Here is a 14,018-nt window from a genome sequence, read left to right as displayed (position 1 = left end):
ATAAGTTAAATAAAATGATTCAAACTACAATTAAATTAATTAATCATTTACAAATTAAACTAATAAGATATTATTGATTCTGAACCGAATAATCCGACACGATATGGTGAAAACTAATATCTGACTAAACGGGACTAGAAAAAAGAATAGTTTCCTCATTAATCAAGGTATTATACTCGCGAAACACTATACTTGACAGAAGAATATTGTCATATTTTTAATAAAATCACTACATCGCATACACTACAGGAACAAAGCATGCAGTGAACTATGGTCGAGAAAGAAGGAGTAGTACTGATCACTGACCTTGGTTTGTAACGGGAATGCTCGTGGAAACATTTGTAGGATTACTGCTTGTAATGGCTCCTTCATAAAGAATTTCAAAACACCAAAGAAGAACTCACAGGTTCTAGTTTGGGTGAGAGAAATAATCGACTAAGAAGATGGGAATATCCTCAATGATCTTCATGTTGAATCCTTGGTAAAATTTATAGACTTCGCGTAATAGGGGAATGAATGTCTTGGTGTCCATCTTCTTGATCTACTTACAAACCGATTCATTAATCTGAGATGTCCTGTAAGTTTGTTATAGCTTTTACTCTCAAACACTACTTTCAGTATTATGAAAGCAAGAGACTTTACCCAACTTCAGCAAATTTAAAATGATATTCAAACACAATGGCATCTAAAACATGTTATAAATAAATATATCTCTAATTATTAATTTAAAGTATTCTGCTGGTGTTGCAAGGAATCACCACCACAAACCTTGAATCTGAAACAGCTGAAGCACATCGGAGTCCCATCTGACAATTGTTTATTACAGATTTTCTGACCCCAATTGCTACGCAATAGCCCTTTAGAATGCATCTGTTGATAAATCACTAAGTGTAAGTAGCAGAACTAATTAATGCTTCATTCTCAACTCTAATATGTTTATGTTAATAAAAGAAATAGGAGAAGGGCCTGATTATTAGAAAATCTCATACCTTTTGCATAATTGCATTATGGCTAATACAACAGTTAATTTAAAAACATTGTCCCATTGGATCATTTACTGAAAACTAAAAAGATGTATTAGTAAATATCTTCTGAAATAGAAAACCTACTGTTTCATCGCAAAGATCACAAACTTGATCAATATGACAGTTGGTGGAAGAGTCCCTGAAAGAAGATTAGTTTAATCAATTCTAACTGGTGGTTTCTCTTAAATATCAGTAATAGGCTGGTGTGTATTACCATGATGCTTCATCATACTGCTTAGATTTCTGTAAACAACAGTCAAAACCCGAATAGAAACCCCATGATTTCAGCACTCTTAGGCAAATCCTCTGATGCTGCAAAATGGGACAAGAGGAATTGAAAATTACCGCATATAAGATGGCAAATGTAACATATCTCAACAGTAACATCTTTCATAAAGAATCAAACTATTTAAGTACATCCCAATTGCTCATCCTCTTTATGACTAATATATGCTTATGCACAGACAGACAATAAGAAACCAAGGAAAAGAATAAACATTATAATAGAAGATAGTAACAGAACAACGTCGAATAAACAACAAAGAAAGCAGTAACATCAAATTCGTCAAAAACCCATTGACAAATTTGTCACAAAAACCAGTTAGAACCCATTCAAAAAAAACAAAAAGAGACGACAACGGCTATCACACAATGAAACGTAAATAGTGGAGATGAAATCTGACCATTATCCATGGTCAATTAGCGAGGTCTCGGAAGTAAGTGGGATCACAGGTCTGCATAATTTTGAAATCGACGTTGTAACTGGCTGCTCAAATCATGGGGTGTCACAACTGAAAAACAAATTCCAAAAAAAAAATGAATGGATCGCCCGCCAAAGTTCGGATCTTCCTGTAAATCATGCACCAAGACGCTGTAGAATGCTATCGTCAGGACCCGTTTTCTAATGGATGCTCCAGGTTGCTTGTGCAATTACCCTGAAGCAGGGGTGAACAAAAAACCTGAAATAACCCGCAAAACCAATCAAGCCCACCCTTTTTTAACCCGATCAACCTGGACCATCCGAAACCGAATTATTAATGGGTTCATTTTTTTAGCCCGAATAAGTTGGGCTGGATCAAGTTTTAACAAATTTCAACCCTTATCCAACCCAACCCAACCCGTTATATTATTAAAATTATTATATATTAATATTTAAATTTTTATCGTTGATAAATATATATATTTTATAAATATCAGTTTCGTTTAAATTTAAAATACTCAAATACAATATTATGTTAGGTAAAAAGCTACTACAATTGCATACTCAAAATAATTAAGGACTTGTCCTTTTATACATTGATCACTTTGTTACTTAAATCATAACGGTGATACGATGAGAGTGTGATCTTTAAAATAGCAGTCATTTAATAATCTTCTGAACGTTTCTAATACTCTTTCTATAATTTATTTACATTCAAAACTTTATATTCGATCATTTATCGTTTCTATTCAGTTGTTTCTTCTTCTGATCATGTTCTCCTATCAAGAAAAAAATTTCAATTTCAAAATTTATATCAAGTTATCAATATTCTGAACCGTGATAAGGTTTAAAACCAACCCAACCCAATTCAATATATGAATAATAGAGTTGGGTTGAAAATATATTTTCAGATTAATGGGTTGGAATTTTAATAAACCGAACTAAATAAATTGGATCGTATGTTCCCTATTACCCGCCCAACCCAACCCAACCCATGTTCACCCCTACCCTGAAGTCCCCAGGCAGTGTATATATTTTTTTTAAGGAAAGGCAGAACTTGTAATTTTGCGTATCCTTTGTATACAGGAATTAGGATTATATAGATAAATAGATAAATATAGATATAAATATAGATTATTATTATTATTATATTCATATAATATATTAATTATTTGTAATATGAAATTAGTTAAATAAATAACTATTTTAAAATATTGTATCACTCGCCATTTATCCCTTTAAATAACCTTAATTTGTTAATAACAATTTCATTTTTGTGGAAAACCGAACACTAGGGGCCGTTTGGGTGAGCTTAAAATAAGTGCTTCTTACTTAAAATAAATAAGTGGAGTAGAAGTTAGAAGCAAGATAAGACTTATAAGTGATTAAAGTGTTTGGAAAATAAGTAGAAGCCCTGAAACAAAAGTTAGCATTCCTAACTTTTTATAAGTGTTTATTGACTTATTACACAAACGATACAAATAAGTGCTCATAACATATAATCAATAAGCTGGACTTATAAGTGTTTGCCAAACGCCCACTTAAATTTGGATGACGCTGATATCACGATCTTACCTTCCCTTAAAATTGTCAGCTTCTTGACCTTGTTATAAATTATAAAACTACAAGTCGGTTTGATTTTTCTAGTGATCTTACCTTCGGTTAAAATTATCAGTTTTTTGACCGTGATATAAATTATAGAACTACGAGCCATTTTGATTTTTTTAAATAAATTATGTATTCTTCAAAAAATTATTTAAAATTATATTTTTATGAATATAAACAAATTATAAACATTAAACCGTTTCGAGATATTTAATACCAAAACTATCACATAAATATGAATTGTTTTTGGAAACAAGGACGTCGAAGCCAAATAGGCTCTTAGATTATTGCATAACTTGAAAAGAAGTGTTTTATTGTTTATCGATGAGAAAACAATTATAAATTAGAAGTAATTTTTATATATGTGTGTTTGGATAAAATTTTTGGTGTTTACAATTTGTGGGGTATAAAAATTATTAATATGATAATAAATTATATAGATTATCTTTGAAAATGATCATCCGTGCATAGTTGTAAAATCAAATTTTAAAAATAAAAATAAATCACTAAATTTTTTCACAGATTACGGGGCCGTTTGGATTAATTTAAAAGAAGTGAATTATTGCTTAAACTAAAGAAGTAGAGTAAAAGTGAGAATCAAGTTAATGCGTATATGTTATTAAACTATTTGGAAAAGAATATAAGCGGCGAGAGAAAAACTAGTATTCTCAACTTTTGACAAGTGCTTCTAACTTTTTTTACATAAATTGGTCAAGAAGAAGCTACTTCTAAGCTCCTGTTTCTGTCAACTGCATTGTTCCTTGCCGCTTCATTGTGATGATCTCCTGATGCATAAATGAATCTTCCTGCGTAACAAAGCAAGTGTCTCAATTCGTTTTATTAAGAAGCATGCTAACAGGGTAGCACACTCTTTAGCTAGCTAGACTACCTTGTATGCCTAGGAGCTTCATTGATCTCTCGTCTCCTCCATCGTGTGTATTGGAGATACTATTGTCGGATGCTTTGATTTAACGAAATGTTTTCTTTCTTTCAAAAAAAAAAGTATAATTATATTTAATATCAGAATATACATGTACATTAGTTAGATTCTCCTAACATACGCACGCTATTTTCGCATATAATATACACAAAATTATATTTATATTAAAATAACATTAGACCTATAATCAAGAATTTAAGTAATAATTATTACTCCCTCCGGCCCTCTCAATTCTTAACATTGGGGGACGGGTTCGTGGCACGCACTTTAATGCGCCTAAAAAATATAAGAGCCGTTTGGGTGAGGTCAAAATAAGTATTTCTTGCTTAAAAGTGAATTACAAGTTAGAAGTAAGATAAAGCTTATAAGTGATTAAAATATTTGGGAAAGAAGTAGAAGTCATGAAACAAAAGTTATGATTCTCAGCTTTGTAAGTACTTCTTGACTTATTACACAAACGGTACGAATAAATGCTTCTAACTTATACATTCAGAAGTCTGGCTTTTAAGTTGTTGCCAAACACCCACATAGTCTTATAACTTTTCTAAAAAAAAAAATTCCGAATAAAAATTTATTGTCTAAATTTTTATTCAGAAAAAGAAAATTTTAAAAAAAGTTAAGAACTACTCCCTCCGTCCCCCTGAATTGTATACATTGGGGGACGGGGACGCGGCACGGACTTTAATGCTCTTGTAAAGTATAGTTGTGTAATTTATTTTTTAAATTTTTTTTTTCTGAATTAAAGTTTGGATTTTCTATTTTTATTCAGGAAAAAAAAATCTGAAAAATAAGTTATGGAACTATATTTTATAAGAGCATTGAAATGCGTGTCGAACAGTTAAAAAGAAACGTATACAATTAAATGGGACAGAGGGAGTATGTTTTATAGGCACATTTAAGTGCGTGTCAAACAATGAAAAAAAATGTTAAGAAATGAAAGGGACAGAGGAAGTATATTAATTAAAAAATATAAATAATAATTTTGTCTAAAATAAATTTTACTGATATGCCTATATTTTCAAATTATTTTCAAGACTGTATTCATTTTACTCTAAATTTCCTCTCTCAGTGATGAAACTCAGCGTTGATTAATTAATACACAGAAAAGGTTTTAAATTAACCATTACTCTTTGAGAAGTGAGACAGATCTAGTTGCACTTGCACCCCCACAACAATCCCATCCATCTTTCTACGTATATAGAATATCTAGATGGAGATTGAACTGTTATTTACTTCCGAATGAGATTTGATGTTTACGTGATCTTCGAAAATATTTATAAATTACCACTATTATACCTGAAGATTAAATTATAAATTTTGAAACATTGTAAAATTACTTGTAATACACATATATTTGTTAAATAGAAAAAAATTTCGTAAAAGAAAAACCAATTTTCTATAATGTACCTGCGGGCACACAATATTCACTGACTCTCATCAGAATACTAACTTTTGATTGGTATAGATATTAAATGTTGATGACCCTCTTGCATTCACACAAATTCCACCGATCATATTAAATTATTTTCATGAAAATAGGGGCTTAGCATGTAGTTATAGGCACATATTAGAAAAACCGAAAGAAATATAAAGAAGATCGAAATGAAATGGAGGAGGTAGATGAGGGGAAGGCGGCTTCAAAATGCAGTCGAGATTTAAACATCATGTCCTCGTAAGAAAGTAGACCATCGACGTGTCAACCTGACAACCATTAATAATAAATTCATATCACACCCAAACCCAAAAACGTAAGCAGTGACAAAATCACACTCCAAAGGAGAATGTGGGCCCCCTCGCTTATCATGTCGACACGTGTCCTTTTCTGTCAACTGGCCACGTGTCCCGCATCTTCCTCCTATATATTCCACCCCTTGTTGATCGACTTAAGTTTGAGACCCACTCAAAGAAATACATAAGAATGGCGGGGGCAGTGGATTTACAACTGCCGCCTGGTTTCAGATTCCATCCTACTGATGATGAGCTTGTGATGCACTACTTATGCAGGAAATGTGCTTCCCAGCAAATTGATGTTCCGATTATTAAAGAGCTCGATCTCTACAAGCACGATCCCTGGGATCTGCCTGGTAAGAAACAGTGGTTGGATTTGGGATTGACTGAATTAATTGATGATTGTGGTCGATGTTTGTGTAGGTTTGGCTTTGTATGGAGATAAGGAATGGTATTTCTTCTCACCGCGAGAGCGGAAATACCCCAACGGTTCGAGACCCAACCGGGCTGCGGGGTCAGGCTACTGGAAGGCTACGGGGGCAGACAAGGCTATCGGAAGTCCGAAGACGGTTGGAATTAAGAAGGCGCTTGTGTTTTATGCCGGAAAACCGCCCAGAGGTCAGAAAACTAATTGGATCATGCATGAGTACAGGCTAGCTCAGGTCGATCGATCGGCTAAGAACAAAAATCAACGTGGCTCAAAGGTAATGGTGATTTTGGGGCGTTTAAGCGAAATAAAAATGAGGGTAATAAGTTAGTAAAGTGTTTCGAAAAAAATAAAAATTTTATTAGAAAAGTTAGCATTCTCAACTTTTTACGTTTTTCCGTCTGCAGTTGGATGACTGGGTTCTCTGCCGAATCTACAACAAGAAAGGCAGTTTAGAAAAGCACAATGCCAACAGAGCAGCTGCCAACGATATGGCTTATCTCGACACATCGGATTCCGTGCCGAAGCTTCACACCGATTCAAGTTGCTCGGAACAAGTGGTGTCAACCGAGTTGCGTGAAGTAGAAAGCCAACCAAAGCTGGAGAGCACTACCCTGGAGTATCCACATAATTACATGCCTGCCCCTGCCGATTTTATGCTAAGTGCCCCCCGCCAGCCGCCTCAGCCGCAATCTGCGACTTCTACTTATGAAATGGCACAGTGGCAAGACGTGTTCATGTACCTACAGAGATCACTTTAAGTGCTTTTTCTCTTTTGTGGGATTCTAGTTGTTTTTTCTCGTATGTTTTTTGTTCAAAGTGTTGGCACATGTGACAGGAGACAGGTCAAGTTGATGAGAGTGCAAGTGCCTAACTATGCAGTTGTATCGTTCGCTAGATAATATAAGATCGTTTCTTTAAGCTATATTGGTGTTTTTGTTGGAGTAAATCATATTTTGCACCTGTAATTTTGGGGCGTTTTGCGATTTGTTCTCATTGTTTAAAATTTTGCAGGTTGCACTGTAACGCTTTGCACCCTCTTAACACTTTCCATCCAATCCACCGTTAACGGAAGGGAGGGGTAATTTGGGAAAAATATGCATGAGGTTTAATTAAAAACAGGTTTAACGGAAAAAAAATCTGTTTTAACGAAAAATAAAATAAATATTAAAACATATTTTATAAAATAATAAATAAATATTATAAATGACTGCAAAGGATTTTAAGAATTTTATAAAATATATTTTAATGTTTATTTTATTTTGAATATAGAAATATGTAAGGATAATATGTGTTTTTTCCGTTAAAATAGATTTTGAACATTTAATAAATTTGTTTGGTTTTATATATTTTTGTTAAATATATGTATTTAATAGATTTTAAATATAGGAAACTACAAATAGCATGCAAAATGTAAAATCAAGAAACACCCAAAAGAGGTCAAACAATTATCACATTTTACGTTAAAAGTTTTCAGCTTAATTGCCCACGGAGCACAAATTAATAATAATAAAATCATAATAACAACAATAGTAATAAATAAGTCCCGCATCAAATACATTTAACACCTCAGTCCCGCATCAAAGCACAGAGATGTGTATTCAGAAAAAAAAATTGAAATATAATATTTTTAACTACTCGGCTAAAACACTTTAAATTATGTGCTCAAAGTCAAAGCGTCAAATATTAAAAAACAGAAGGAATAATTCTAATCAAACTGGACACGGTTATACCTCTTGATCTCGGAGTGCGGGAAGCTGAAAAAAAGAACAAATCCGGACTGCTATTAGGAGAGAAGGCGCTCGCTTATGACTTAAGAGGAGCTTTAAATGTCGGGATAATTTTGACTTTTTAAGATTTATGAGTTATTGAAAATATAATAAAAATAGAAAACAATTTATGAGTAATTTATGAGTTGAAGTTAATTTTATAAAAAAAGTTAAATCACTTAATTAACTCAAATTAACTTCAGGTTTATTCTTAACTTTAAGCCCATTTCTCACTTATCACACAAATAAACATTTTTCACTTTAAAGTTAAAAACAAATTTAAGTCTCAATTTTAAGTTTGAACAAAGTGGCTCAAAGAATGGAGGTGATAAAATTCTCACACTCAATTGAAATTATTTAAATACAGTGAACGATTTTTATTTTGTATAGTACAAAATAAAGAGTGTTGACGGTTTGTCAAATTGTTACAAAAGTTAAGAAAAAGTAAAATTGATAGAACTTAAAAAGTTAGTAAGGTGTATTGTAGTTATAGCTAAAAAAGTTAGTTAAATCTAAAACAATTTAGTTAATGTAGATCAATAACAAAAACAGCTTTATTTTTCATCACAAATCAATTTTTGGCGCCAAGTTATATCAATAATTCCACCAATATTAACTAACACCAACTAAACTAATCATACTTGAATGGGCTGTGATTAGACATGGCTTTGTTGTCTCTTAAAGATCTGTCTACACGAACTGCATATTAATTACTGACTTGAAAATTTAACATTAGACAGTTAAGAAATCTTCGAGGAGAAATAAGGGCACTGGAATGACCCCTCTGGTTTTTCAAGGACAATGTGTACTTGGGAAGAAGTTTTTATTTGATAGAGATTAGAAATCTCTGTATAACATTGAAGCGTAAGCGTAAAACAGCATGCTGTAAAGGGGGGAAACGTTCCAAAAATTCACTATTTTAAGTTAAATGTGGCACAATGTCATTTTCTAGAGAAATAACACCAATTGTCAATTCAAGACACGAGTTGAAGTTGTTTTTTGATTTTTATAAGGAAAATAGAACTTGAAATTGTGTTTTCAGCTGAAAACATGATTTGAAGTTGCGTGTTTTGTTAACACAACACGAAGTTGGGTTTTGAGGTGATAAGAGTCATTTTTTCAGAAAATGACAACAGAGACCTTTTCTTATTAAATAGTAATGACATTTGCGGCCAACACTCAGTAAAAAAGTTGACTTCTCTTGCTTTTACAAGGTTTGTATATACAGAGTTAAGTATTAAGTGAGATGATGCAATAATTTACATCTTAAACAGGCTCATCACCCTTGTAGTTAAACCCGACTCGAGGTTTGCCCATGCTGAAGTTGAGAACCCTGGCATTCATATTGTATTGTATTTCACCATCGTAAAGCAGCTTTCGTATGTAGTGCTCTACATCGGAGCCGATCAGACGAAGTGTGTATTCTGTCAAATCCGCTCCCTGATTCCACATACCAATTGTTAGTTTCTGTACTGCCATAAAGAAAATATGGGGCTTGACAGGGATCTAATTACGCTTATTTCTTTTGCAGTTTGCTTCTCAGTTTCTTGATTTATTGCCATGTTACACAAGTGTAAATTTGTGTATTCCAGGAGAATTACAGATTTCATTATTCCGCTCTGTTTCTCAATGCCCTTGTTGTTTTTCAACTGAAATCACTCCATTGAGAGAAAAATAACTATAATTTGGATATTGTAAGAACCTTATCTTAAATATATTGCACGTGTGTACGATTTTTGCTGCACGGGGAGGGGAAGGACTGGGTATATTCGATTGGGATTTTAATGAATTGTTTTTAATCTATGAATTCTAATGGATTGTACGTGATTTTGATTTTGTGTGGATTCTTCAAGGCTATGAAGGAATTGTTGTAACTATGATAAGCTGGAAGAATTAGAGTATATAAAGATAAATAGGAAACGATACATTACCTCATAGTGATCAACAAGCTCTTGAAACTTGGAGTAAACCTTGTAAGTAGTGTCTTCTGTCCACACAAACTCATCAGTTGGATCTAGCAGCAAGGTGAGTTTATCCATTTGAGTTTGATCAAATGCCCATGTTTCCGGATCAATGTATGCTGCATAAATCCGGACGTGGCGAGTGACACTACTGAGCCACTGCCCTCCATACTCCCTCCCCATGTTCTTGCTCTCCACATTGATTTGAGGTTCAACAGGTCTCGGTTTCGTCATTGGCTTCACCACTTTTTCTTCCTCTACTTGAGCTTCTTGTTGGCCTGACACCGACGAAACAATTCTGTTTCTGAATCTTTGTTTCACAGGTGTCCGTCCTAGCGTGGAGAATATGGTTGAAGCCATGTTGAAGGAAGTTGCTGCCATGGCTGATGCTTATTTGCACCTCTCAAACTTGGCTTCTTTTCATATATTCTGTTTGAAACAAAGAGTAAGGTAACAGAGCCACATAATTTATTATCCTCTGGTTTTTGAGATAAGGTTTTTTGTCTGGGAAGCATTTTTCAATTTATTGGCTTCTTTTACTAGATTACTGTATTTTTAATTAAATTGGTTGTAGGGATTGTTGTTTTCCTAAGTATTGTCCATCCCATAAAAGCCAGCAACAAATGAATTAAAGACTAATATAATATAAATCGTCATTTTTTGTAAACTTCTTATGAACTTCCAAAATAACAGATTGAAGATCACTATTATTGTTACGGCTTATTTTCAACCGCTTATTTTCGGCAGGCTGAATAAGTACGCCAATGGTTTTACGACTTCATGGTTGGTCATTTGACGTCTACAATTGAGTAGAAAGATCATCAGCAACATATAAAAAATCCTAAACAATTTACCCAAACACAAAATCTCGGTCATATTCTCTGCTATGGTTCTCTAGCTATTTACGTGACATCGTCAAATGTCAAGAGATTTAGTTATTTTGCACATGAGTTTAGTTAGTCCAGGGTTGACAAGAATCTTAGGGCCAAAATCAGGAGATCTCAAATTTCCCCCTTGGTTGTCAGATGTCGACAAAGACCTAGTTCCTGCCTCCATGGCAAGTAAAGTTGTTGTCCAACATTAGAGACCTTAAGTTACTTTGATTTGGAGGAGCTGAGCAGTGGAATGAATAAAATTATAAGCTTCTACCAAATATTATATCTTCTTCCTTGTACTAATAGACCAACATGCCTGCATGTTGTTGACATAAACTGTGGTCTGCAATTGAAATCAATGCTTTTATATCCGTTCCATTGAAATATCAAATTGGTGTCTCGTTCCATTGAAATATATCAAGTAAGTCACTACTTTCTAGATTGACTCAAATTAGTCACCAAACTCGCTGTTTTGTTCAGCCCGTTAAAGTTTTTTAAAAAATTTAACGATGAAAGAATGACCTGCACTGCTTGCTGATGTGGATGATGAGACACAACCCAGACTTAGTAACACCTTCAACCCCAATAACAGTTGAAGCCACCAAATCAACGACACACACATGTACTCTGTTTTCCTCCCACCACCGTCCAAACTTCCCCAGCCGTGTTTGAATCACACACAAACGCGTATATATATACACCTATATGAACAACCACGCACAACCTCTGCCCTGTAAACTTGCCGCTTAGCAACAACCAATAGTCCCTCAATACCCCTGTTCTGAGCCCTCCTCACCGAAACCCCTTCCCTTCGTCAGGTCTCCCCGTGAAATCCTTCGATTTACAGCCATCAACCGTGCTCTACCCACCTGGAAAACGTCTTCTTCTGAGTTAACATCTCTTTCACGTTTAACGTTAAAAACGACCGTTCCGCTTGTTTGACTTTAACGGGCAGAACAAAAGAGCTAGATTGGTGACTAATTTGAGTCAAACTGGAAAGTGGTAACGACTTGATATATTTTAATGAAACGAGTCACCAATCTGATATTTTTCCCATTTAAAATTTGTGTCAACATCACTTGCTAGTCGATCTCCAACAAATGATCAAACAATACAAAATTGCCTGGAAAAAGGGTACATCCAAATAATCAACAATACATCCATTTTAAATTACCGGGAATATATACATCTTTGTCAATATAAAGATGAAAGAAATGGCCTTTATGAGACTGACAAACGGCCTTTCCTCGGTCTCATATAGCTTATTCAGTTATTCTTATTATCTGTTTTTTTCTTTCTGTCCTTTCAACGAATTGCTCAGACAAGCCTTGGCCCCACTTTTACTGAAGTTTCAACTTAAGATAACTAACTGTAAGAGCATATATAACAAATTTATAAACTTTTTATGTCAAAAAACATAGAGAGCGTTAATAAAATTGAAGTTCCAAGAAATTTTCAAAAACTTTTCAAAATCCTAAGAGTTTCTTCTCTCTATTCAAAGAGTCTATCACTCTCAAATTATATTTTATATAAAATAATACAAGACTCACTTTCTCTCTCTATTGTACTCCTAACCAACCTTCTACATGATTAAAGACGAGCCAAGTGCTTTGAAGACGATAGTAGAGGCAAAGCTAATTTTTTTATAATCAATAGCTAAAACTAAAGACGCTTGAAGCATGTACGCCTTCACAATATATGCACATATATTCCCAGAAACATTCACGGTCCATTCTGCACAGCTAAATATATTTAAGTTTCAAGTTCAGATCGTTAGGCACTCCTACCTTTTTGGACTATTATCCTGCACTCCCAGAAGAAAAGCAAAATATATTTGTCAACTACTCAGAATCAGGCTACTTCTACAAACTCTAATATACAGTAGCTCGGTACTTAATACAAGTATTATGCTCGATATCTGCAATAAATTAACGACACATCATCCCCTTAACCTATATGCGACAAATAAACATATGTCGAGCAGATCCAAAATGTATACATTAAGACATTCTGAGTTGGAGCAACACGGCAACAATGTCCATAAATAAGATGTAGAATGCTTCAGCTTCTAATTAATCAATACTTTCAAGTCACTGGCACAAAGATTCCAATAAATCAGCAAAGCTAAGGTCAGGAAATTTAAACCAAGTCCGGGTAAAAAAAGTTCATCAGGATTAACATGCCTAGCCATTCAGTTAATATATTAATTTTACATTGCCGATCTTAACTTTTAAATACTAACTTCTAATGAAAACAAAAAAAGACCATTTCCTAATTTTAACAATATTATCACCCAAGAACAGAAAACTCAAAAAACTCTACGAGCCATCTACCTTCTGTTATAAAACATTACAGAAGAGAAGATCAACTCAACACTTTTGAAATGACATAAACATAAAATCAACCATTGCAGGCAGAGAATTTAGTCTCGGAATGCACTTTTACAAGTATAGACAGATAGCTGGAAGCCGATTTGATATCATGTTTCAATGTTGCCGATAAGAAACCAAATTGTGAAGTTAAACGTCAACAATCTACCAATATATAACAAATACAGAAAATCAAAAACGGATACGAGTATAGAGCGACTTACATAAAGTATTGAAGATGTTGGTTAGAAAAATGATGTTGCGATGGAAATGGATCCGACTGGAATGAAACCTCATAATGGTGTAGCACTGCACAACTCTTATTAGTTTGAATTCAGAAACACTTGTCAAAATGTCAATCCTGTTTTCCTTTCTCAGCAACACCAGAATGTCATAATTATGACTAGTGCCATTATAAAGAAAACATATATTACAACCATTAATTTACGGAGGGAAAAAAGACTTAAAACCACACAACTATCAGATATTTCATACACCAAACCCCAGCACTAACAAACTATTTGGATTGTTACATATCTGAAATATTTATAAATGAAAAAACCCCTAAATCTCAATATCAACTTTCTCCAAAGGTCCAATTTTCACATTCTGGTATTGA

General features: G+C 33.8%; 2 protein-coding genes and 1 long non-coding RNA gene across 5 annotated transcripts; 1 reads left to right on the top strand and 2 right to left on the bottom strand.

Moving 5' to 3' along the window:
• Nucleotides 1-296: 296 nt before the first annotated feature.
• On the bottom strand, nucleotides 297-1,728 carry LOC135152963 (uncharacterized). Of its 3 annotated transcripts, none has more exons than XR_010292334.1 (3): nucleotides 1,709-1,728; nucleotides 1,240-1,337; nucleotides 297-1,064 (listed from the first exon to the last, which is right to left on the bottom strand). It is a non-coding gene; the product is annotated as an uncharacterized LOC135152963 (long non-coding RNA). The 3 variants fall into 3 exon arrangements; XR_010292335.1 differs by having other exon boundaries at nucleotides 297-1,057; XR_010292333.1 differs by having other exon boundaries at nucleotides 297-870.
• Nucleotides 1,729-6,149: 4,421 nt separating this feature from the next.
• Nucleotides 6,150-7,350, top strand: LOC108220322 (NAC domain-containing protein 2). Its single transcript, XM_017394063.2, has 3 exons — nucleotides 6,150-6,354; nucleotides 6,422-6,702; nucleotides 6,833-7,350. Exons 1-3 carry the CDS (start codon nucleotides 6,189-6,191, stop codon nucleotides 7,184-7,186), a joined length of 801 nt encoding a protein of 266 aa, XP_017249552.1. The 5' UTR covers nucleotides 6,150-6,188; the 3' UTR covers nucleotides 7,187-7,350.
• A 2,023-nt stretch (nucleotides 7,351-9,373) lies between these two features.
• Nucleotides 9,374-10,642, bottom strand: LOC108220918 (NAD(P)H-quinone oxidoreductase subunit M, chloroplastic). Its single transcript, XM_017394812.2, has 2 exons — nucleotides 10,126-10,642; nucleotides 9,374-9,634 (listed from the first exon to the last, which is right to left on the bottom strand). The coding sequence occupies exons 1-2, from the start codon at nucleotides 10,534-10,536 to the stop codon at nucleotides 9,461-9,463; spliced, it is 585 nt and encodes a 194-aa protein (XP_017250301.1). The 5' UTR covers nucleotides 10,537-10,642; the 3' UTR covers nucleotides 9,374-9,460.
• Between the last annotated feature and the right edge of the window lie 3,376 nt (nucleotides 10,643-14,018).

This window comes from Daucus carota, chromosome 5 (assembly GCF_001625215.2).
Source record: "Daucus carota subsp. sativus chromosome 5, DH1 v3.0, whole genome shotgun sequence".
Classification (NCBI taxonomy): domain Eukaryota; kingdom Viridiplantae; phylum Streptophyta; class Magnoliopsida; order Apiales; family Apiaceae; genus Daucus; species Daucus carota.
The sequence above is the reverse complement of the archived record's forward strand: the minus strand, read 5'-3'. Positions and strand labels throughout refer to the sequence as shown.